General features: G+C 38.6%; 1 protein-coding gene and 1 pseudogene across 13 annotated transcripts in view; one reads left to right on the top strand and one right to left on the bottom strand.

The window, feature by feature from the left end:
• NEK7 (NIMA related kinase 7) overlaps positions 1–24,584 on the top strand; it is a 98,802-nt gene that overhangs the window by 14,874 nt on the left and 59,344 nt on the right. For 11 of the 13 annotated variants that reach the window (XR_010318778.1, XR_010318777.1, XR_010318776.1 and 8 more), the window contains exons 2-4: positions 8,179–8,319; positions 16,821–16,883; positions 18,567–18,677. Coding sequence is in view for 5 of the 13 variants with exons in the window: in XM_010590188.3 (XP_010588490.1) it covers positions 8,179–8,319; positions 16,821–16,883; positions 18,567–18,677 (315 nt within the window). In the remaining 8 variants the exon portion in view is untranslated. The remainder of the gene's footprint in view (positions 1–8,178; positions 8,320–16,820; positions 16,884–18,566; positions 18,678–24,584) is intronic. The other 2 variants (XM_023548236.2, XM_064273437.1) reach the window with 2 other exon arrangements.
• LOC111750673 (suppressor of SWI4 1 homolog) lies at positions 4,481–5,738 on the bottom strand (annotated as a pseudogene).

Genomic DNA, 24,584 nt, shown 5'->3' with positions numbered 1-24,584 from the left:
ACTATATTATGCCAATTGAGCTAGACGTTCCCCGAGATGAAGGTCCCCACAGTCTCAGCCCAGCAATTCAGTCCTTCAGGGAGTTTGTATGTGTCTGTGGAGCTTCCATGACCTTGTCCATATTTAATTTTACCAGGTGTAGTTGGTGGTATTTGTGAAGGAGTGGGGGAGGTGGGAGTATCTGCTATAAATTAATTATCCTGCTCACATTAAGCTGGGAGAATCAGTATATTTGGTTATATCATTTGGGTGTAGTAATTATTGTGCTAGGTGATATAATTAATTGTGATTGAATGCTACAAATATCAAGGTCTTAAAATGTGGAGTCCCTAGGCGGCACAAATGATTAAGCACTGGACTGCTAGCTGAAAGGTTGACAGTTCGAACCTGACCCAGAGGCGCCTTGGAAGACAGGCCTGGTGATCTTCTTCTGAAAGGGCACAGCCTCGAAAACCCTATGGAGCAGTTCTACTTTGCACACATGGGATCACCATGAGTCAGAATTGACTTGATGACAACTAACAACAGTAATGTTTAATAATTGGTTATATTTGGTCACTCATTTTTCTTATGCTATGGTGAATTTCCTCCTTTGTTTGATAACCCAAAAAACCCAGTGCCATTGAGTCGATTCCGACTCAAGAAAGCCTAAATTATAATGATTAATGGTGTCTTGTTCAAACTGATTAAGGCTCCAACACAGGAATATTTAGGAATAGGTTACTTTTGAAATAGTTTAAGAAATTTTAGGGAGATAATTTTTCATTTGGATAATTAGGGTTTACTGGCATATATGATGTTTTTGGGTTTCCAGGAGGTTTCTAGGAAATAATATATGGCAGAGTTGTGTTAGAAATTGTCAGGAAGAATATTCTAGTTTCTGTACTTTGGAGATGAGTGGCAAAAAAGATCATAGCATGAGCTTTATTGCTAAATAAAATTGAAGGGCATTTGAATTTTTGTAATTTGGAGAATGCTAACAATATTAATATGAAATTTAAAGTAATTTATTAATCTAAGTAAGTGGTAACATGAAAATCACCAGCAAGAGTTGAGTTTGGAATAACAATGAAAACCTCATTAATGGTGTTAAGTATTATAATTAATACTGTTTTTTTATATGTTAGATCATTGATAACAATACCTCCAGGAATTTCCTCTCTGGGGAGTCTATTGAGCCCATGCTGTGACTGTTCTAATTCCCCCAGAGAGAATTCTCTTCATAATGTTACCCTGAATTATTTTATTGCTCAGTAGATGTTCTTGCCTTCAAATTAACTTAGTCATAAAAAAAAATAGGATATTAATAATTATTTAAAGAGTCTCCACTTGTGAGGATAAGAGCCAGGGGCAGAATAGAATGAATTTTATTTTGAAATGAAAAGTTATTTGCATGAAGGAAGCAGTAAACACAGACTGATGTGTAGAAGTTAATCCCTGTTAGTTAGCAAGATCTGGTGTTGTGTGATTAGAGTGCACTGTTGGTGAGAAACCAGAACACCCAGGGTGTTTATAAAGCTTCATTCATTTGGCTCTTTCCTTGCTTAGTTGTCATATGTGACTTTGAATGTTCATGTTTCTGAGATTTCAGAATGCTTTTGTAGTGGGATCTGTTAGTATATGGATTTAGGTACCTCAAGGATCGAAGCATAATTTACCACAAAAAATGTGATGTAAATGCTTCCAAGATCAGTTTTAATTATGTCTTTTAAGTGAGGATATCTGTGTGTCTTACAGTTAGTAATTAAGAAATAAAGTAATATTAAAAAGTAACCTATGTAGGCTTATAGTTATGTTATCCATGTTAATTAGTTATATTTTGAGGCTTCTTCCAAAACTGAATTTGTTTGAAAATAATTATAAGGGGTATTCAGGCTTTGTTTAGTAATTTTAGAAGACTCGGTGTGCTGAACAAGCCATGCCCTCTGTTAGTTTTCTTTTGTCAGGAAAAGTATGCCGTTTCAAACTTGTAGGGTTTATGGGGCCTGCCACAGTTATTCTCCTCTTCAATTTGCCTGGGATTTTTAACTTTAAGTTGAGCATGTTCCAACCAGATAACCTAACTGCCAGCAAATATGGTTTTATGTACTAAGTGTTCCCCAATAATTATTAAAAGGACTTTGAACAGAATAACTATAGTTAGATACACTGTGTTACCAGTCAAGTAGCCTTATAATCAAACACTTAGGCCATTTCCATTCATGACTCAAGGACACAGTTCACTTGATAAATGGGATGTCCGGGTTGGAATGTAGAGCCCAGGACTGAATGATACTTGGAAGCCTAGCAACAGATAGGGAAGTGACGGACTCCAGTTGTGGCCCGGAGAAAGAGGGAATAGAAAATTGAGGTAGGGACTTAAAAATTAGAGGACGTAAAGGAGGACCTACAAACAGAAGAGCCCTGTTATGAGAGTGGGTGATAGAAAAGTGTTTTTATTGGCATTCTTGGAGAAAAGAAAGTCTTAGAAGTTGTTGAGCACTTGCTACGTGCTTGACCCTGTCCCAGGTGCTTTTTATTTATTTCATCAAATACAATTCTCTGAGGTAGGCTTACTCCTATTTTACAGAAGTAGGAACCAAGATTTGGATAACTTACCCTGAAAAGAAAGATACTAAGCATCAGAACTGGGATTTGAGCCCAGGTCTTGCTGACAAATCCCGGAACCTTTGCTTTTTCTGTTAAGCTATACGGAAACCCTCATGGCATAGTGGTTAAGTGCTATGGCTGCTAACCAAAAGGCCGGCAGTTCGAATCCACCAGGCACTCCTTGGAAACTCTGTGGGGCAGTTCTACTCTGTCCTATAGGGTCGCTATGAGTTAGAATCAGCTCAACGGCAGTGGATTTGGTTTTTTTGGTTTTGGTTTATGGAAACCCAGTGGATTCCTTTGGAAATGGCAAGCCTAGGTCAGGCTGGGGAGCAAGGTTGATCTGAAGTATTGTATTCAACATATCCCATGTTGCTGTAACAGGAGCATGATTTATTACTAATGTCTCCTTGAACAGTGGGATTAAAGAGAATTTCTCAGATTCACCTGTTGGGAAGCTATTAATGGCAGAGGCAGAAGCCTTGCTTTCTAGGTGAGGTGTTCTTTTAACTGCACTATCCTGCTTTTGTCAGAATCAACCCAACGGCAGCAGATTTGGTTTTTTCTTGTTTGTTAATACTGCTTTCTTGCTAGAGTATACTTAGAGCCTATCAGTGATTATAGCCATACACTATGTATTTGAAGCCTTTTACATTCATTTACTTCTTTCAAATACATCCACTTTTTGAGCAAATTAATGTTTATTATCTACTTTATGTTAGACAGCCTTCATGGCATCTGGATATAAAGATGAATGAAACTTGGTCTCTGCCTTTGAGAAGCTCAATGTGTGGAAGGAGAAATATATATGTATAAACTAATCATTAAAATTCAGTGTGATCTTTAAATCTTGAACTGAAACTATCCCGAGGTCACTTTTTAGCAAAATAACAGATTGGCACAGAAAATAAAAGGATGTTACCCATGAGTATGGTGCTTCATTAAAAAGCCATATACATGAGACCAAAAGGTCAGCAATTACTCTAAAGCAAAGATGAGAAGGTAAGAGGGCAGGGAAACTGGAGCACTGGAAACAGAACAACTGGAGTGCAGTTAAAGAGGATGTTAACACGTTGTGAAAAATGTAACTAATGTCACTGAACAATTTGTGTAGAAGTTGTCAAATGGGAGCCTAATTTGCTGTGTCACCTTCCACTGAAAACAATAAAATATTATTAAAAAAAAAAAAGATCAGTATGATCCAGAACCTAGCACAATGCCTGCATTCCTACAAATGTTTATTGAGTCGAATGACTAGTCAATTGCTATGGAAACAATTCTAAGATGATTCCTTAGAAGAACTGGCGGTGAAACTGAATCTCAAAGATAAGCCATGATTTGCCAGATGGTGAAGGAAAAAGAGGTTATTCAGAAGGCATGAGAATAAGCAAATGCAAAGCCATGGAGAAGCCAAAGCTCGTGGTCCGGTTGGGGTATATATGATGTGGCTGGTAGATGAGACCTATGGTTAGGCTCAGAACTAATGTTATTAAGAGCCTTCTGTTGTGGGCAAGACATTGGTATCCTCATTTTGTAGTGGAAGAAACAATAAGTAGGTTTTTACTCTCTAAAAAGTTGAAGACCCTTTAGTGGCTCATCTCGGGTTCAGAAGCTGTCTGGTGCAGCTCATGGTAGGGGTGAAGTGAGGGAAACAGCTCCTTTATAAAAGGAAACCGAAGACTGTACCTGGAGCCCAGCAGGAGCCCCAGGGTAGTGTCTCTTAGTCCCAATCTGGGAAATTCTGTTGGCGTTGCTAGGGCTCAGGCTAGGGCAGCTGTCTTATGCAGCTGCACCCAGCAGTGCACATGCCCCAGGCAGCCTTTCTGGGCCCCAGGTTGGCCTGTACTCAGAGGGACCCACCCTTGGGCTTTAGAGGCCTCAGGTCTGGCCTTTAGTTCTTTACCTGCTGCTTCTCGAGTGGAGGTCCAGTGGGCTGGTCTCTGCTTGGTCAGCCCTGGGAACATGTCCTCAGGCTCCTCACCTACCGCCTGATGGAAATACTCTGCTTCATCCTCCTTCTCCTCAGGTTGGCCAGCCCCCTCAGCCTCTGGTGGGGACACCGGGTCCTTGGCATCACTGTCCCCATCGGCCTGTGACAATGCCCTGCCAGGTTCTTCTTCTTGTGGGCCTCTCATAGCTCCTGCTTGTACTGTACGTTGTGGGCCTGCTGGTCCTGCCCCTGGGCCTTCGGCCTCAGCCTTTCCTTGGTCACCAGGTTGGCCTCCTCCGTCATATGCATGAAGCTGTGAAACAGAACATTCCCTTCCCTCATACCTGCTGGATTTTGATGAACTGCAGCATCACCTGAGGATTGATTGCAATGTGCCCATGACACTCTCCTGGGCCCACATGTTGCCACACCCAGCAGTGGCCTGGGGCAGCTCTGTAATGTGCTCACTGTCCAGCTGCACCTCGCTCTATGACAGCCCTGTGCCCATGGCCAGCAGCTTGCTGACACCCTATAGATGGCTCATGTGCTGGGGAACTTCTCCTGGAGAAGCTTCTTCATCTCGCAACTTGTGCCCACGGGAGTGACTTTGATGCCATAATGGTGGAAATCCAGCTCCTGGGAGTCAGATGATGAGGAGGCAGCCCTTGATGATCTTCAGGTTTACCTTGTGCATGTTGATGGAGGGGAACAGGTTCTGGAACATGGTGGCCTTAAGCTTCACAGGCATGCCATGGAGGCTGAAGCCGTTGAGCACCAGGAGGGGTGGGTAGGCATCCCCTAGAAGGCTCTTGCCAGACCACGGACGTGTATGCGGTCAGACATTGCCCGAATGGATGTTATGTGACACATGACTGTATACGATGTATTTAGACAAACCTTTGACTAACTGACATTAGATACGAACCATACCTGACTGTTGCAATTTACGTACAAATTTGACTTAAAGACAGATTTAGGAATGTCATCTGGGGGCTGCCTGTATATGTATCACCTGTCTGATGATCTAAAGGAGACCTCCTCCTACACAAGCTTATTTTGATACAAATTGCAATGTGGTCCAGATACCCACGGGTAGTTGGAAGTGTGCAGCTATGCTTCTTTCTTGTGTCAGCTCTGCACGTCTACACTGGGTGACAGGACACAGGAGCAGATGAGACAAGCTGTCACTCACCCACACTGCCCTTTGAAGAAAGGCCATGGGGGTAGAAAGGTGCCGCAAATGGGCTGTGAAGTTTACATACACTGCCCACTGTTAAACAGATTACGTCTAATGAAGTGTCTAATGCTCAGGCCATATCAACCTAATCCTTGGTGGCAGTTCATCCCTCAACTGCCAAAAAACACCGCCCTCTGGCCCTCTCTCGCCACTCTGGCTGCCAAGCACAGGGAGGTGCCCACTCTTAATAAACCACGACTGTGTGATCTGACATGCAAATGTAGGTCATTGCATATGTAAATGTGTGATTACAAACCTGCATGCCAAAACACATTAGTGAGACTTTGCTCTCAGCATGCGGTTGTCACACTGCCTTAGCAGTTCACGCTAATATTTGTCAAGTTATTGTGCAGACAGAAGATGGAATTCCCAGTCAGATTTGAAGTATATGCATTGTGTGATAGAGTTCATAACGATGAAGCTGTATTTTACCGCTGAGATTGACAAGTCTTCATGAGGAGAAAGAATGGTCTCTAAGCATCTGGGAGAGGATTCTTAGATGGTAAAGACTATTTTGGTGTGTCAATTTTTACAAAAAAAAAAAATAATAATTCTTAGAAAAGCATAGGCAATTTTAAAGATCCCTCCCCTTTTAAATGTAACTATTATTTAAAGTTAAAAAACTAAAAAATATTGCTAATATTCACCGAATGTATGAAAAGCAGTGCTTTGTAAATTTCCTTTATTAAATATATCTCATTTTGCCACAGTGACAATTATAAATTAATCTCAATAACTGAAACAAACAAAAAACCTCTTATAAATGAATAGCATGGCAAGTCGTCTCCCTTTATTTAGGTTTTATTTTTTTCTATTATATGTCTTTTTGTTTTCATTTTAATGTGTCTAGTCTCACTTTTATTTTTCCTTAAAAGACTTGAAATTGAAAATATCTGTACATTATCTTGTGTTATTTTGTGCCATCAAGTTGATTCCGACTCATAGCAACTCTATAGACAGAGTAGAACTGTGCATAGGGTTTCCTAGGCTGCAATCTTTACGGAAACAGATTGCCAGGCCTTTTCTCCATGGAGCCCCTGAATGTGTTCGAACCACCAACTTTCTAGAGAACTGAGTGCTTAAGCACTGTGCAACCAGGCTCCTTAGATTATCATGTAGGGCCCCATAATGTGGGGTCATATTGTAGATGGCTTTGTTTAATGTTCACCATGTGACAGAATGGTTGAATGAATGAACTAGTACATGAAGAAACAAATGAAAAAACAAACGAAAAAAACTAGGACAAAGGGTAAAATTTATAAGGAGTTTTATCTCAAGTAGATATGACTGCTGTGCCCCACAACATCCCATAATTGTGTCCCACCCTATCCTATAATTTTCCCACATTAATGTCCTGTGATTATTTCTGTCACAGCACAGTGAAAAGCTTCCACGTATTTGGGTTTGCTCTTTGAGAACAGAGAACATTTTTGATTCATTCCTGTTTCCCTAGTAGATAGCACAGTGTCTACTGCCTGGCACATAGTAGCTACTCACAAAATGTTGGTTATAAAAAGGAAGGACTTTCCAAGAACAAAAAACATGTTTAACAGGATAAACCATTTTGATGTAGTGGTAAACTCCCTGCCACTGGAAATATTGATTGCAGAAGTTAAGTAACTACTTACCAGAAAGTTAAGCATTTCATGTGTTAGTTGGCAAGTAGCTAAGTGATTCTAGATAAGGTCCACTTCAACTCAAAGATTCTTTGAAAAAGAAAAGAAATATCAGAGAAGTACTCGATTGGATGGAACAGGCTTATATTCGGTGAATTAACAACAATTTGTAGGGAGTTTTTATCTAAAAATTTAAAATCCCTCAAATTCCCTGACATTTCTTATCCTTCTTCCTTGATATACTTTTTTCCGTTTAGCACTTGGAAACCCTATGGGGCAGCTCTACTCTGTCCTATAGGTTTGCTTTGAGTTGGAATCAACTCGACGACAGTGGGTTTGGTTTTGGGAGCCTTGGTGATGCAGTGGTTAAGAGCTTGGCTGCTAACCAGAAGGTCAGCAGTTTGAATCCACCAGCCGCTCGTTGGAAACCCTGTGGGGCAGTTCTACACTGTTCTGTAAGGTCACTGTGAGTTGGAAGCAACTCGATGGCAACGAGTTTATTTAGCACTTAACACTATCTCATATCCTATACATATTTTTCATATTTACCTCATTTATTATTTTTCTCCTCCACCAGAATGAAAGTTTCTCGAGTGCAGGGATTGTTGTCCCTCTGGTTTGCCACTGTACCCCCAGTACAGGGAACAGTACCTGGCGTGAATAGGTGCTCAGTAAATACCTGTTCAGGGTGTGGATGTGCGCACTGTCACCACAGGTGTCACCTGCTTACGTGAAGATGATTAACGAGCTGTCTCTTTGTATGTTGTGTGACTGAAAACTTTTCTGACCTTTTTTTTTAATTACAGAAGGCCTTACGACCGGATATGGGCTATAATACATTAGCCAACTTCCGAATAGAAAAGAAAATTGGTCGTGGACAATTTAGTGAAGTTTATAGAGCAGCCTGTCTCTTGGATGGAGTACCAGTAGCTTTAAAAAAAGTACAGGTAAGATCATTTTAATTATATAAATCTATGTAAAATTATAATATGTGAATAATAGAGAAAAGCATATCCTGAATGACTGGGTCCTAAGTTGAGAATACTGGGAGGAAATAAACATTGTACTTTAAAAGCTTGAATTGAGAGTAATACAAAATGGAAATTAACTTTTAGTTTTAATATTATGTCTAAAAAAAAAAATATTCCATTGCCGTTGAGTTGATTCTGACTCATAGCGACTCTAAAGGAGGGTAGAACTGCCCCATAGGGTTTCAGGGAGTGGCTGGTGGATTCAAACTGCTGACCTTTTTGGTCAACAGTCAAACACTTAACAGTTGTACTACCAGGGGTCCAATAGTATGTCTAAGGCTTTAAAAATTTAGTCAGTATTGTGCACCTAGATTGAGCAATGACTGGGATGATCCTAGAAAAGCTTTCACAGCTCTGAGCTTTAAGAGGCAGATTTGAGCTATCAGCATTCCTTCTAACTGGACATTTAATTAGAGGTTGAATGCTCAGCTGGAGTTCTGAAGCAGTGGGCCTTGCAGTAGGAAACTAGGCTCACAGAGCATATTACCTGAAGTTAATAAATCACAGTCAAAATTAGGGTAAGGCATTAAATTAATGTAGAGAACTATATAGGCAATAAATGAATCAAAGGGAAGTGAGGCGAACTTCATGGATTGGGAAATTTTAAAAAATGAAGTAGATAAAATTAGGGGATAAAGTTGACTTCTAACTTAATATCCCCATAGAATATTTTTATGACCCTGGAATCAGCTTTGCTCTTCAATCTTGATTCTTCTGTCCCCCTTTTCAGTCTGTCTGCTCTTGCCCCAGTTCCTCTTACCAAATCCTGCCCTAACCCTGGTGTTCAAATCCCACTGAGCTTCCCTGGAATGCTTTCTTGCCAGAGCCCTGAAAAGTTGGACTCGCACTAACTAGATTCTCTAGCCTAGGAGATCTTTTTGCCTCAGAGTGTTTCTGATATCATACACTTCCCCTTTTCAGTTAAGTTGCTTATTCTTCTCACCTGCCGGTGGACTTCTCATTTTGTTATGCAACCCTAATGTCTTTTGTTTCTGCAGAGACCTGTCTGTCCACATGCAGTAGCCAGTACAGAGATGAATGGTTTTTATTTACCTTTTAAGCATGAAATACTAAATATTTAGGACAGATTTTTATGGTGTATATGTTAGATAAAAAGAATGATACAGATACCCTCATATCCACCACCCACTTTAGAAATAAAACATTTCAAGTATCGTTGACCTGTGTCCTCCCGCCTTCCTCCCAAGATAACTGTGTCCTGAGTTTTGTGTTTATCATTCCTTTGTTTTTCTTTAGAGTTTTCTCCTAGTCTACACTAGAGAAATTTAGAATGAATTTCTAAAATTCTAGTAAAAAAAAAAAAAAATCTGTCATTTACTTCTGCATTTTTAAAACTTTATATAAAGGAATCATATATTTCTGCAACTTGGTTTTTTTACTCAGTATCATGTTTGAGCAATCCATCCATGTTGGTGCATATATAAACCCATTGCCATTGAGTCGACTCTGACTCATAACCACCCTGTAAGACAGAGTAGAGCTGTTGTTATACATTTCACTGCTATATAGTATTCAGTTGTTACTTGTTGCTTGCTCCTTAGGTTGTTTAGGGCTGTTTGCTGTTGTCAACAATGCTTCTGTGATATTCTTAAATATCTTTCCTGGTGCACACATGGCATGAGGTTCTCTATTGTGTGTGCCTAAGAATGGAAATGATAAGATATACGTGGTCAGTATTGCAGGCTAATGCTAAGTGGTTTTCCAAAGTTACATCAGTTTACTTTCCCACCAGTAGCCTGTAAAAGATAGTCTTCTCTCTTCTGACAGACCACTTATAGCTGAAGAAAACATAATAAAGAATATGGATAATAGTGCTTATGAAACATATGACTTCTGGAATGATTATTCCCTTATAGAAGAACTTTTTGATAAGTTTTTAAAAAGCATTTCTTAAATTTCTGCTATGAACCACTGAGCACTGAGGGAAATAAAGAAATTGGCAATATTATTCCTGTAGCATGGATTCCTGATTTAAATAGGAGTTCACAGAATGGAGATGTCAATTTGAGCTGTTGGAATTGCTGGAATGGAAATTTAAGCTTGGCTATGAATAGAAGGAGCCCTGGTGATGCAGCGATTAAGTTCTTGTCCACCAGCAGAAAGGTCAGTGGTTTGAACTCACCAGCACTCCACGGGAGAAAGATGTGACAGTCTGCTTCTGTAAAGGTTACAGTCTTGGAAACCCTTCGAGACAGCTCTGCTCTGTCCTAAAGGGTTTCTATGAGTTGGAATCGACTCAGTAGCAATGGGTATGAATGTGAGACCCAATTGTGGAGAGCACTGAAACCAGCAGAGGACTCTGAATAGTAGGCAAGGAAGGGTTCCTCATAGATTGTTCCGCTACCTACACACTGCGTCAGTCGCCTTTGAGTCAGTTCTGACTTACGACAACTCCACGTGTGTCAGAGTGGAACTGTGTTCCATAGGATTTTCAATGGCTGATTTTTCAAAAGTAAACCACCAAACTTTTCTTCTGGGCCACCCTCTGGGAAGAATGGATTCAAACCTTCAGCCCTTGGTTAACAGCCAAGTACATTATCTGTTCACACCACCCAGGGACTCCTATAGATTGTTAAGTGAGTGGTGCAAACGGGTAAGAACTTAACTATCAACTGAAAAGTGGGCAGTTCAGACCCACCCAGAGGCACCTCGGAAGCCAGGTCTAGTGATCTGCTTCCGAAAGGTCACAGCCTCGAAAACTCTATGGAACAGCTCTGCCGTGCACACACAGGGGCATCGTGAGTTAGGGACTTTAAAAAGGAATGTACGAGGTTCTGGTTACAATCCTACAGCTTTGCTTGTTATCTGTATTTGCAAAGGGGGGTGTGCATGCTGAATACATGTGACTTCTTTGAAAGCGTGGAAGGGATTGAGTACCTACAGTATATGGTAGCATTAACCAATCTTTATGAAAATTTATCCAAATTTAATGAAACCTATGGAACAGGGCCTGCTGATAGATTGGAAGTCAGCCCCCAGTATACTAGCCTGTGGAATATAAAAGACATCTCCTTTGAAGCAAAGATTTTTTAAATAGTCATAGAATAGTTAGTGGCACAAACATGTTTCTGGTTCCATACCATCATTTGGCAGGGCCTTAAGAAAGCCATGAGAAAGAAATTAATGCCTGTGTTTTAATTTGCAGTTCAGACATGTTGACTCATTAGAATGTGAGGAAGGTTGACAGAAGCTAGATTGCACATCTCAGTTATAGAAGGAGCCAGTATAGACTTCTTCTTGGACCTACTATGCTTAGTCCTAACCCCACAATTACTCCCCCATTACCTCACCATTCAGGCTGCCATTATATTTAGGAAGGAAAGAGCTGGCAGTAGAAACTTTAATTATTTGGAGATTATTTTGTTCAGTGATTATGATTTTTATCCTTAGAAGCCACAGCCGTTCTGCTATGGAGCTTCCACTCCACTCCCCCTACCCACCCCCCCACCCCCCACCCCCCACCCCCCACCCCCCACCCCCCCACCCCCCACCCCCCCACCCCCCACCCCCCCACCGCCCACCAATCATCTACCCCTGCAAGTAAAGGTAGGCTCTGGAAAGAAAAGCCAACCTACCAATTAGACAGGAAGAGAACCCGAAGTTTGCAGGCTAATAGCAGAAATACTTCCTATGGTGGAGGAGACAGTTCATTACCTATCCCTGCCCCCAGCAAAGGTCAAGGAAGGTTCAGTGTAGCCTCTGGGCAGCCTGGGCAGTTTGAATAGAGAGAGAGAAGCATCGCTATAGCACCAGAGGTCTAGAGGCTGACAGCATCAAGAGGGGTGGGATGAACAGAGCCAGACTCAGGGAGTGAGATCAGAAGGGCGAAGGTGGAGGCCCCATCACCTGGAAGACAGGCTATTGAACTTAGAGATAAGCTTTTTGATTTTTTTAATTCAGGTTCCATAAGCTGGTGAGGTGCAGGTGATAGCTGGTTAAGATTTCCATATATGTAGGGTTTATTGGAAGTGAAATATACCTAGCTTGTTGAACTCTCTTAATGTATATATCTTTAAATGCTTTCTTTGGTACATATTAGTTTTTTTTTTTTTTCTTCTTCTAACAATTTGACATATGCCTTTTTAGGGACATTTCTGTTGTTACTTGCGTGACTCTTTTTCCTCTAAAGTTTGGCAAAATTTTCAAGATGATGAAGGAAAACTTTAAAAATGATTCAGAGAATATCAACAATTTATTGACCAGTACTTGCCTAACTACAGCTAGTAACTTTGTTCCTACCAAGTATAGCTTTTAAAACCTGAAAAGGCTTTGGCTGAAAAAAAAAATGCCTTCTGAGGACTTGCTTTGTAACTTCGTGAAAAGTATTTCCACAAAGTCCAGATTTTTTTTTTTTTTTTCCCCCATCCGTGTGGTCTTTTCTTGCTCCTGAAATTGATTAGACAGCTTTGAACCATAACTCTACATCAGGGAAAGACATAATCTAAACATTCAGTATGTATTTTTGTCTTGACTTGTTGGCTAAGAGAAAAAGAAAGAAAAGCTATTTCTGAATTTCCCAATATAATGTATTTGTAAATGTATTCAGTTCAGAGTTTAATTTTGCCCTAGCAATGCTTCTTTTCTCCCAGTGTTTGATGAGTGACTTTTGATATTATTGAAAATTCAATTAAAAATTAAAGTTGATTTATAATTCCAAATTGGTTCAATTATAAGTTGAATTAAAGATTTGCAATTTCTCTGTAGCATGTGGAAACCCTGGTGGTGTAGTGGTTAAGTGCTAGGCTGCTAACCAGAGGGTCGGCAGTTCAAATCTACCAGGCGCTCCTTGGAAACTCTATGGGGCAGTTCTACTCTGTCCTGTAGGGTCGCTATGGGTCGGAATCGACTTGACGGCACTGGATTTGGTTTTTTTTTTTCTGTAGCATGTTTCTGCCTTGGTATTTTGTGTCTAGTTAGGATTTCCTAAAGCTCTCACATACGTTTTACTTTCATCTTATTATCTTTTGGAAACTCTATGGAGCAGTTCTACTCTGTCCTATAGGGTCGCTAGGAGTCGAAATCGACTCGACGGCACTGGGTTTGGTTTTTTTTTGGTTTTATCTTTTATCTGTTTATGTATTTTCCATTATAGAGACATCAATTACTGGGAGATTACATTTCTGCTTGTCTCCAAGTTCGTGATTTTCTCCGTTTTTATCACGCATGCCAAAATTATCCTTTCTCTGTCTCCTTAAAAAAAGTTTTTAGGATTTCCTTCAAGGTCTAAGGCATCTAAAATGTTGTGCTTCCCAGCATATCTTTGAGTCATCTCAAGCCCCTTGTGATCTGCATTTCCTTACCTGACATCGGCATTCATGGTTGGGAAAGAATCAGTTGTTGCTCTTGCCATTTTCTTTTCTTAAGCAAAAGCAGTGTGTGTGTGTGTGTGTGTGTTTCATACGTATAACTAACAATAAGTTCATTTTATTTCTGTATTTATCAGTACTTGTTATTAATTGACATAGTTAAACAACATCATTGTTCAGACATCATTTGGGAATTTGAGGAATAAGGGTCTTCTCGATAAGAAATTGCTAAATATGAAGCTTACTCCTTTAAGTGGTAAGCTTTTAATGTTAGTTATTTTTTATAGAAATCTTTCTGGAGAATATCAAATTTTCCTGCATGTAAAAATACGGTTTGGGGGCCCTTTCATCCATGCTCCACTCCTCTTGAAGTTCTCATATCAACTTTGTACAAGTAGCACTTATTACATTATATGTTAATTTTCTATAGTCTGTCTGCATTCTGTACTAGACAGTGTGCATCTTATAGACTACAAGCTTGTTTTATTTTTATCTACAATAAGATCTAATAAGAGTTGGTGTTCAACCCGTTTTTATGAACAATGGAAAGTATGGACATGAACAATATAAGCTCACTATACTCAGGATCAGGTTATTGGTATTAATCATCTATATATTGAGTAAAACTATACGCATGATGTTTGCAAAGACTTTATTACTGGATATTTTGTGTGAACTTTGTAGTAGTGATTTGCTCTTCATAGCTGTCTCCTTCCTTCCTCTCCCCTCCTCCTCTCCGTTCCTCTCTGAAATCAGGATAGTTAACACATGTTCATTTGGCTAGGACGTTAGAATTATTACTAATGGAGAAAAGAGACGTTATTATTTCTAATACATGCAGCAACACACATATTTCCCTTTCTATCATTTGAGTTAAGTGGGAGGAACTTTGGTGCCATCTAACTTATTTCTTTCTTTTTATAAACCATTAAGATTCTAATTTTTTGTGATTTCTTTCATGCTTCTCGTTTTCTCTTGTGTGTATATACCAAATATATATTTTGAAACCCCAACAGTATGTAGTGTTCAACTCTTTCACGTTAAAAATTGTAAAATATAAAATTGATACTTGAACTTTTTATTAGATACAGCAGAACTAAATTAAATTGAAGACCGTAGAAACACGAAAATGATTTTGCCATAATGTTAGGTAGAATAGAAATGCATATGCTATTTTACATACTGCTGCTATTTTCACTACATCAAAAGCACATACATTTGGGCAAAAACTGAAAGGGATTGAGCGAAAGCTAAAATTCTTTGAGGTGGGGAGGTTATAGATTTTATTTTTGTTAATTTTTTTTTTTAATGTTCTCATATTGACCGTTTTAACTACAAATAAGGAAAAATTGGAACCGTGTACATCTTTGGGTATTAAGACTAATATTGAACAAAAGTTTCCTTTTATAAGCTGTAATTACATATCCATGTTCTGTATTTTATGCCTTAGGTATCTGTTTTTTTTTGGCTGGCAGAATCTATAATTCTTTCACGGTTCTAATGTTATCCGTTAGCTTTCTGATACTTCACTTTGCACGTACATATATTTAGTACTTATTAGTTAGTTGTGTGTTGGTTAAGCTTCATGTCAGTCTGAGCTAATGAAGAAAACACACACTGTGGAGCTGAAATGACCTGGATTCAAGTCTCATTTCTCGTGTTTACTAGTTTTATGACCATAAGCATGTTGTTTAACTTCTCAGTCCTCATGTCCACGTTGGAACCAGTTCTGTCTATCTCCTTTGGAACCCTGGTGGCACAGTGGTCATGAGCCAAGACAGCTAACCAGAAGATCAGCAATTGGATCTACTAGGTGCTCCTTGGAAACCCTGTGGGGCAGTTCTACTCTGTCCTGTAAGGTCGCTGTGAGTTGGAATCAACTCAACGGCACTGAGTTTTTTTTTTTCTCTATCTATAAGATTTTAAAGCAACATATGTAATGAGGCTAGCACCCTCTGGTAGGTGTTTGATAATTCCTTCCCTGATTAAAAAGGCTTAGAGCCTACTGTTGTTTCAGATTAACACAGCTACTTTTCATGGAATTTATTATCCATCTGGATCAGGAAGACTTAAGTAGATGATTATAAAAGTTATTAATTTCTTTGTGATGTGATTAGGATTTTAATTGGCTTGTTCTTGACTTAGATATTTCTGCAATATCTAAAATATTGCTTTGTTTATTGTTTACCTCGAGAATTTGCTTTCAGAGACATACTAAATATCCTTTTGATTGTATTGTTTGTTGGTTTTTCACATTAGACCAGTATTTGTCAACTTTTTCTTCGTTATCACGCCCAAGGAGCCTTCTAGACATTATTTTCCTAATTGCCCCACTGCCATGAAATTTTAATGTCACGGATATACTGTATGTCTGTTTATGGGCTATACATATATCTGTGCTTTGTACTTAAAAGGAATAAGATTTTCTCACTTTCCCTCCAAAAAAAAAAAAAAACACGCAACAACAATTTTCACTCTTTTGGAGTGATATCACCTTCATCAAGAATGAGTGCATTTGGACATGATTTGACTGGAGATCTTATAGATTAATGGTTCAGAGCTTGTGTTCTAGTTGGATAACTCTGAGAATGAATTCTGGCCCCTCCCTTAATTACCTGTGTGGCCTTTTGTCAGTCTCTGAATCTTTCTAAGCCTCATTTCTTCATCTGTAAAATGGGAATACTAATATTATCATCTTCATAGAAAAAAAATTTTTTTTAAATCTTCATAGGGATTATTAAATGATAAGTGAGGTAGTTTAGGCAGTGCAGTTAGCATATATTAATTTTTCAATATATGTTAACTATTATTTTTTATTTCAGTAATCACAACTTCTGTTCCATTTGGACTTAAGACGTGTGTCAAGAAATATCTTTTTCAGCTTTTAATACTGACAGCCTTTAGAAGGAAAAGCATAAGCTTTATGGTAGCATGAGATAAAATACCTGTAGACTTCCACGGTTACTAAAAGCTAATCAGAAAGAAGATTTCTTAGTTTATATGTCACTACGTATAGAATATTACGAATTTACGTGCTAGCTTGAACCATAGATTATTATTTCGTTAAACAATTCTGGATTCTATTTTTAGATATTTGATTTAATGGATGCCAAAGCACGTGCTGATTGCATCAAAGAAATAGATCTTCTTAAGGTAAATCAATGAGCTACTGGATATTTCGAGCATAACAGAGAATGTATTGATAAAGGTGATTTATTAAAATATCACACTTATAAAAGATTTCTAAGACTTATGCTACACTGACTTCAAGTAATATAGTATGCTATTTGAATCTCAATACATTGAAGAACGTGGCTACCTTTTTTTGGGTTCATTGTAAAATAATGTAGTCGGGCTGTTTGGGAGGATCAGCTTTTTGGGGTTTTTTTTTTTTTTCCATTTCAAGCTGGGAAACAGATAAAATGGGCATGAAACATTAAAGAAATGTTTTCTTGACTGCGCAACTAGACATTCTAATGGTTATGTACTGTAAATGCATATTAGTATTATTTCAAGGTGTGGTATACTGAGAAGGTGGACTGATCTAAGTGGCTCACATGTTTTTATAATATTTCTGAATCTTTTTTTTTCCGGATTTAGGAAGGGTGGAATTCAGTTTTTTTTTTTCCTCACACACTCAGAGAATATAAGTGAAAATTCAGTTACCTCTGCACCACTTCTATTCCAGTGAACTTTTTTTTGAGACATGTTATATTTTTAACTTTTAGAAGGACTTGGGTGTTTTTTTTATGCCATCCATTTGTGTTAGTGCCTAAAATGAGTCGATTTATCCAAAACGATAAGACTGAGAAATAAAAGAACCATGCTTTCTGACTGTTGTAGTAATGTCTTGGGACATGAAGTACCTTAAAAACACACACACATATATGTGTGTGTGTGCGTGTATATATATATATATATATATATATATATATACTATAATTGAAAATTTGGGGGCAAAAAAAACCTGTAAGTAGAAAGAAGAAAATCACTTGTGTACTCTCTGGGATAATTCTTGAATAATTTTAAGAAACTCCTTGTCCTATCTTGACTTGTTTAAAGATCAAACAAAAAAATTAAAAATGTGTATTGACTGATGTGGAAACCCTGGTGGTGTGGTGGATAAGCGGTATGGCTGTTAACCAAAGGGTCGGCAGTTCAAATCCACCAGGTGCTCCTTGGAAACTTTATGGGGCAGTTCTACCCTGTCCAATAGGGTCACTATGAGTCGGAATCGACTCAATGGCACTGGGTTTTTTGGTATTGACTGATGCGTATATTTCTGCAAGGCTAAATTTTTGGCAGGGATTTTAGATATCAACCTACATGAATAAGTTCTGTATATTTGTATTATTTGTTGTAAAAGCAACATTCAGGTATAATAAAGTAGATACCAGTTATTTTTTGTACCACTGGATGGGATTATACTATGACCAGCCCTAACTTCAAAGGAGTAAAAAAGGACATTTTATCATCGAGTGCTCTCAAATGACAGGCTATAACCTTTAGTAATTGGTGATTTAACTGTCATTTGTTTATATATGTTTATTTATTTATTGGACGTAGTATTGCCTTTCAAAGTTGTAAGTGCATAATTTACTATATGATTTCTCACAAAGAGTACTAAAATAATGTTAATTGATATGTAGTTTTACTTTCAATAATTATAATATTTGTTTCAAAATTCACCAAGATTAAAGAAAAATACACTAGCATAGTAAAAAGGTCTATAATTTAAAAATAAAACGTAGAATGTAAATTTATGCTTAAGTTTGACTATAAGTGACTCTGAAATTTACATTAAGAAGACTTCTTAATACTTGTTTCTTTTCTTAGCAACTCAACCATCCGAATGTAATTAAATATTATGCATCATTCATTGAAGATAATGAACTAAACATAGTTTTGGAATTAGCAGATGCTGGTGATCTATCCAGAATGATAAAGGTTAGTTGTTTCTTAATTTTAATTGTCTTAAAGTTTTATTTTTCTAATAGATTTGTCTGTTAACCTATAGGTATTTAGGTACTTTAAAGCCTTCAACACAATGCTTAGCATGTGGTAGATATGTAATGCCATATTTCTATGCAAATAACACACGCCTTCTACATTTGTTTGCCAACCAGACCCTCCCTCTGGCAGGTATTTTCTGTAAGCATGCTATGCTAATTGTTTTACAGCAACATCTGAAAAAAATTGGCGTAGTGGTGCTTATGAAAATACCTCTGGGGGAACGGCGTGGTTGGCAAACTGACGTACAAGGCGTGCATTATTTGCGTAAAAATGTGGTAACTGCTAGGCGATGATAATGATTATGAAGCCGGTTTACTTGGTGGAGTCCACACTAGTCAGCCTAGATATATGAATATCCCCAAACCAACTTGGAAATAGGCTGAGACACTTGTCTCATGTAAACTAAAATTTTGCAGGTTGATTTCTCTGAGCAGGCTACCCTTGATCTTGTGTCAACACAGATCCCTGGACGGCAGGGAAAAGAGGGGTGAAAGAGATTCTAAGCAGCCTGACCTATTTTTGGGAGAGATCCATTGGAGAAGAAAGTAGGCTTTGCAGTCAGACCTTGAATATAAAACACTGACTTGACCACTTAAAAATTATTTAAATTTATTTTCTGAGGACATATTAGTTGAGTTTAAGTTCAGCTGCAAGTGATAGAAACCCCGGAATAACGGTGGCTAAAAACTGCTTATCCTTGGGCAAGTAACTTAATGTCTCTGTGCCACATTTTCTCAAAATTAAAATAACAGACCCTACTTCATTCTGTTTTTTTGATGATTAGATTAATTATGAGGTGTTAGAACAGTGCCCCACACATTGTAAGGCTATGTAAACGGTAGCTGTTGCTATTATTGTTATTATTTCTATATTACAGAAACCAACACTTGTTGTTTGAATCGATTCTGACTAGTAGCAACCCTATAGGACAGAATAGAACTGCTTCATAGGGTTTCCAAGGAACTGCTGGTAGATTAGAACTACTGACCTTTTGGTTAGCAGTCTGAGGTCTTAACCACTGTGCCAAAAGTACAGGCCTACTGTGATGGCTGTGCTGTATCAAAATCTCAGGCACCCAGCCTACTGCCAGCACACCACGTCAGCATTGCTAGGCATGAAGGGACAAAAGGTACTTTCTGGCTGTCACTTAAGGCACATTCCTAGGTGCTGCCACACAACATTTTCGACTTCATTCCATTGGCCGTAATTTAGTCTCATGAAGATATCTAACTGCAAATATCTAAGATATCTAGCTGGAATAGTCTTTGTTCAGCTGGCCACACACCCTGCTAAACGATTGCGGTGAAAGACGAGTTGAACAGATACTGGGCTCAACTTTTAGTCTCTGCTGCATGGAGTTATTACAAGGAGCTTTTAAAAACAATGTTAGGTGCTTTATATGTACTATCTTATTTAATCTTGACAATGATTCTGAGAGGTCAGCTTGACACTTAGAGAAGATGAGTATCATTTCCAGTAAATAGCAGAACTGGAATTTAAAATCGGATTTGTCTGATGTATTTTCCTCGAGTAGCCCTTAGACAATTTTATATCACAGATCTTTGAAAATCAGATGAAAGTCCTTACTTAACCTTCTCCCCAGAAAAATGTTGATGTACACACAGTTTTGCATTCTATTTCAAAGGGTTCATAGATTCTCTGATCAAGCATTGACAGATTGTCTGGCAATGGTTATGGGTTTAGTATCTCTAGTTATGGGTTTCAGTATCAGCCCCTTAAACTCCATGTCTCTTCTCTTAGGCTTAGTTTCCTCAACTCTAAGATGGAGATAATTTAAGAGAATGTTTTCTAAATCATACAAACATTACATAAGAGGAAGGTAATATTTTTATTATCACAGAATACTATCATGCAGACTTTATTTGTTTGAAGTCCCAGGTAAGAGTGAGTCACTTCTAATTAGTTATCTGATTTTCTGTTTTAGGGACTTGCCACCACTAGCCTAAACAGCTAACTACAAATAAAATTACCTTTGCCAATTGAGGAACAATAAAATTTTATAGTCATAGTTTTAAAAAGAAATGCAAATGCAAAATATTACAAAACAGCATCTTCCAAGATGAGAGAGATTAAAGCAAACTTAAATGGTCCTTACAATAGAGAGCAACTAATATAAACTAAACCTTTACATATGAGACTTATTTAATTATCCATTAACATCCATTGCCATCAAGTTGATTCCGGTCATAGCACCTCTATAGGACAGAGTAGAACTGCCCCGTAGGGTTTCCTAGGAGCGGCTGGTGGATTCAAACTGCTGACCTTTTGGTTAGCAGCCAAGCTCTTAACCACTGTGCCACCAGGGCTCCTAATTAATTATCATGAGAAAGAAAGGGGGCAAACCATTATTAGGCAAGTACTTGCTGAAGGTCCACTAAAATAAGCAGACAGTTTCATTTAAAAAGTCTTGCCCTTGACTGTGAAGTTGATGATTTAGGGTTTTGATTGTCAGCTAGAGTTTCTTGCTCTTGTCTAATCTAGTTTTCTTCCTTCTCTATTTCTACTGCACGCACATAGGTTGTTAGGCCTGGCCAGTTGCCAAGGCAAGCCTGAGCAAATAACATTTATCTTGGAAGGATGCTCTTACCCTTTTGCCACATGAGGAAACTAATGCAAGGCCAGAGAACCTTTAACAGCCCTGTCACCTCCGTCTTCACCAGATTCAAATTTCTTAGGCCAGTGGGAAGGAAGAGTTTTTGTGTGAACTTATATTTATTGTGATGATGAACTCAGCTCCATTATTTAAATGAATCCTGCCATCCGTTGACATTATCAAGAAAATTTTCTATCAACAGACCCAGTGGATATAGTAAGGTAGATTCAGGACAACAGAATTTTATGCTCGGTAATGCGTAGTAACTTAATGTTGCTGTGTTTAAGGTAGAATTGTTAATTACACACTTGGACATCTGAAATGTAAAAGAAGGAGCCCTGGTGGCACAGTGGTTAGCTGAGCTGCTAACTAAAAGGTCTGCAGTTCAAACCTACCAGCTGCTCCTCAGAAATAAGATGGGGCAATCTGCTTCTGTAAAGATTACAGCCTCGGAAAGTGTGTGGGGCAGTTTTACTCTGTCCTGTGGCATCGCTGTGAGTTGGAATCCGCTCGATGGCAATGGGTTTATCATATAAAGAGTCCCTGGGTGGCACAAACGGTTAAGCTCACAGCTACTATCTAAAAGGTTAGTGGTACAAAACCACCCACAGGTGCCTTGGTGGAAGAACCATGAAAACTCTGTGGGGTGCAGTTCTACTTTGCAACACATGGACTTGCCATGAGTCAGAATGGACTTGATGGCAACTGGTTTTACCATGTAAAAGACTATTTAGTGGGGGGGGGGAGGGCGGAGGGGGGAAGGTTTTGAATACAAGATATCAGCGGATTCTCTAAGGTTATATAGACCTTAATGTACTTTGATCTACAGAACCAAAGTGGCTCTTCCTTAGAGAATTATTGATAATTCCTCTTTCCTCTCTAGTAGGGTTTATTGTATAAGCCTTTTGGTGATCCTCGCCTTTATTATAGGTGCCGTCAGTTTGCCTAGTCAAGAAATAAGACCTTCTGGGTTAGGTCCCCTCTCAGATCCTTTTGGAGCTCCTCTAAAAGTCGTATTGTCAAACAAAGACATTATAACAATCTTGGCGTAATGGCCATATAGAAAGTTAGAGCTATTTCCCTACCAAGCAGTTTCACATGAGAAGAATGTTTTCATATCCTAGTTACATCTCTGTATGTCTTTTGCAGTATGACGTTTTAGACCTCACCGAGTGCCTGAGTTGTAGTCAAAGAGAATAATTTAGTAACTTTGGGAGATTTGACCTCAAAGGTCTCTCCTGGTCCTTCCTCAAATTGAATGAATCTTATTATGGATTGATGGATTAAGAATATCATATTTTAATGCAGATAATGTGTACCGTCTACATTTGTAGGGAGCCCTGGTGGTGCAGTGGTAAAAGCGCTTGGCTGCTAACCGGCAGGTTGGCTGTTCGAACCCATCAGCTGCTCCATGGAAGAAAGCTGTGGCAGTCCGCTTCTGTAAAGATTTACACCCTTGGAGACCCTATGGGGCAGTTCTACTTTGTCCTATGAGTTGGAATCAACTTGGCAGTGGATTTGGTTTCTTTTGGTTCTGTATTTGTTTGCTAATCGCACCTCCCCAGCTCGAGGTATTTTCGTAAGTGCGCCATGCCAGTTTTTTTTTTTTACGTGTTGCTGTAAAAAAAATTAGCATAGCATGCTTTTAAAAAATACCTCCCACAGGGAGGACAAGGTTGGCAAACAAACATAGAAGGCTTCCGTTATTTGCGTAAAAACACAGTAGTACATACATTTACGGCGTTTCTATTTGACTCAGTAAACTTAGTGTTTATTTTTATAATATAAAATGAAAGGGCCTCTTGTCTTGAATTACTTTTCTGGAGTGGTGGAAGTTCTTTCCTTTCCTCCTTCCATTTTCACCTCCCACAAAAAAAAAAGGTAACCACTATTAACTTCTATGTACATAAAACCCCCCTGCTTTATTTTCTATCTTTACATACACACACACATATGCACATATAAAATATGTATTAATATATGCGTTCTTTGTGAGACACATCATAATTTATTTAACTATTGTTTTATTGATAGAAAATTGAATAATTGCCATTGTTCTTTATTCTTAAAACATAGCTCTATGAAAAGCTTTGTATGTCTCTCTACAACCAGATATATTAATATACGGTATTTGGAACACCAGCAGCATAGCTTCCAGCATCACAGCAACACATAAGCCACCGCAGTGCGGCAAACCGACGGGCAAGTGGCAGGGTCATCGTGGTAGACAAGTTTCGGTGGGGCTTCCAGATCAAGACAGACTAGGAAGAAGGACCTGGTGGTCTACTTCTGAAAAAAATTAGCCAGTGAAAACCTTATGCATAGCCAGGAAACATTGTCTGATATAATGACAGAAGATGAGCCCCTCAGGTTGAAAGGCTCTCAAAATATGACTAGGGAAGAGCTGCCTCCTCAGAGTATTGTCAGCCTTAATGATGTGAATGGAGTCAAGCTTTTGGGACCTTTATTTGCTGATATAGTACAACTCAAAATGAGAAAAAGCATTCTCAGAATCCTTAGCATTATTATTACCTGTTCCCAGTCCTGTATCTACAACCATTTTATATCTTCTCAATCCATTCTGTCATCATTTAAACATGTTCAAGTCACTGTTACCTGAAACATGTTTGCATGCACACACACAAATACGTACATACCCCTCATTCATTCATTCATTCATTCATGAAACTTACACTCTAACGAGGAAGACAAAATAATAAGCAAGTAGCATGTATGCCAGGTAGTGATAAATGCAGTGAAGAAGTAAAGAAAAACAATGAGGAGTTTGGAGGAAAGGTCTTGCTATTTCAAATAAAAGCATCAAGAGGGTCCTACTGCCTTTTCCTTCAGTTATTGCCCTAGTTCTCTTTTTCCCTTCACTTTTGACCCTGTTTTGAACACACCACAGAAAATGGCTCTTGAGTGACCTGTCAGTAAATCCAGTGGACTTGTTCCATTCTTCCTTTTGCTTGATCTCTTAGCAGCATTTGGGCGTGCACCTCCTAATACCCTCCTTAAAATACTTTTCTATTGGTTTTTGAGCCTCAGAGTCCCTTGTTTTTCTTCCTACCTCTCTGGATATTCTGCTTATTCTTCATAACTGAGTCAGCTTCTTCTTCTTGGCCTTTAAATGATGGAGCTTTAAAGTTTCAGTCCTGACCTTTTTATATTTTCTTTTTGCTTTTTATTCTCTTTATGGCAGATCTCGCCCATGCTGGTAGATTCAA

This window comes from Loxodonta africana, chromosome 20, assembly GCF_030014295.1.
Source record: "Loxodonta africana isolate mLoxAfr1 chromosome 20, mLoxAfr1.hap2, whole genome shotgun sequence".
Taxonomy (NCBI): domain Eukaryota; kingdom Metazoa; phylum Chordata; class Mammalia; order Proboscidea; family Elephantidae; genus Loxodonta; species Loxodonta africana.
This window is presented reverse-complemented; position numbering and strand designations above follow the sequence as displayed.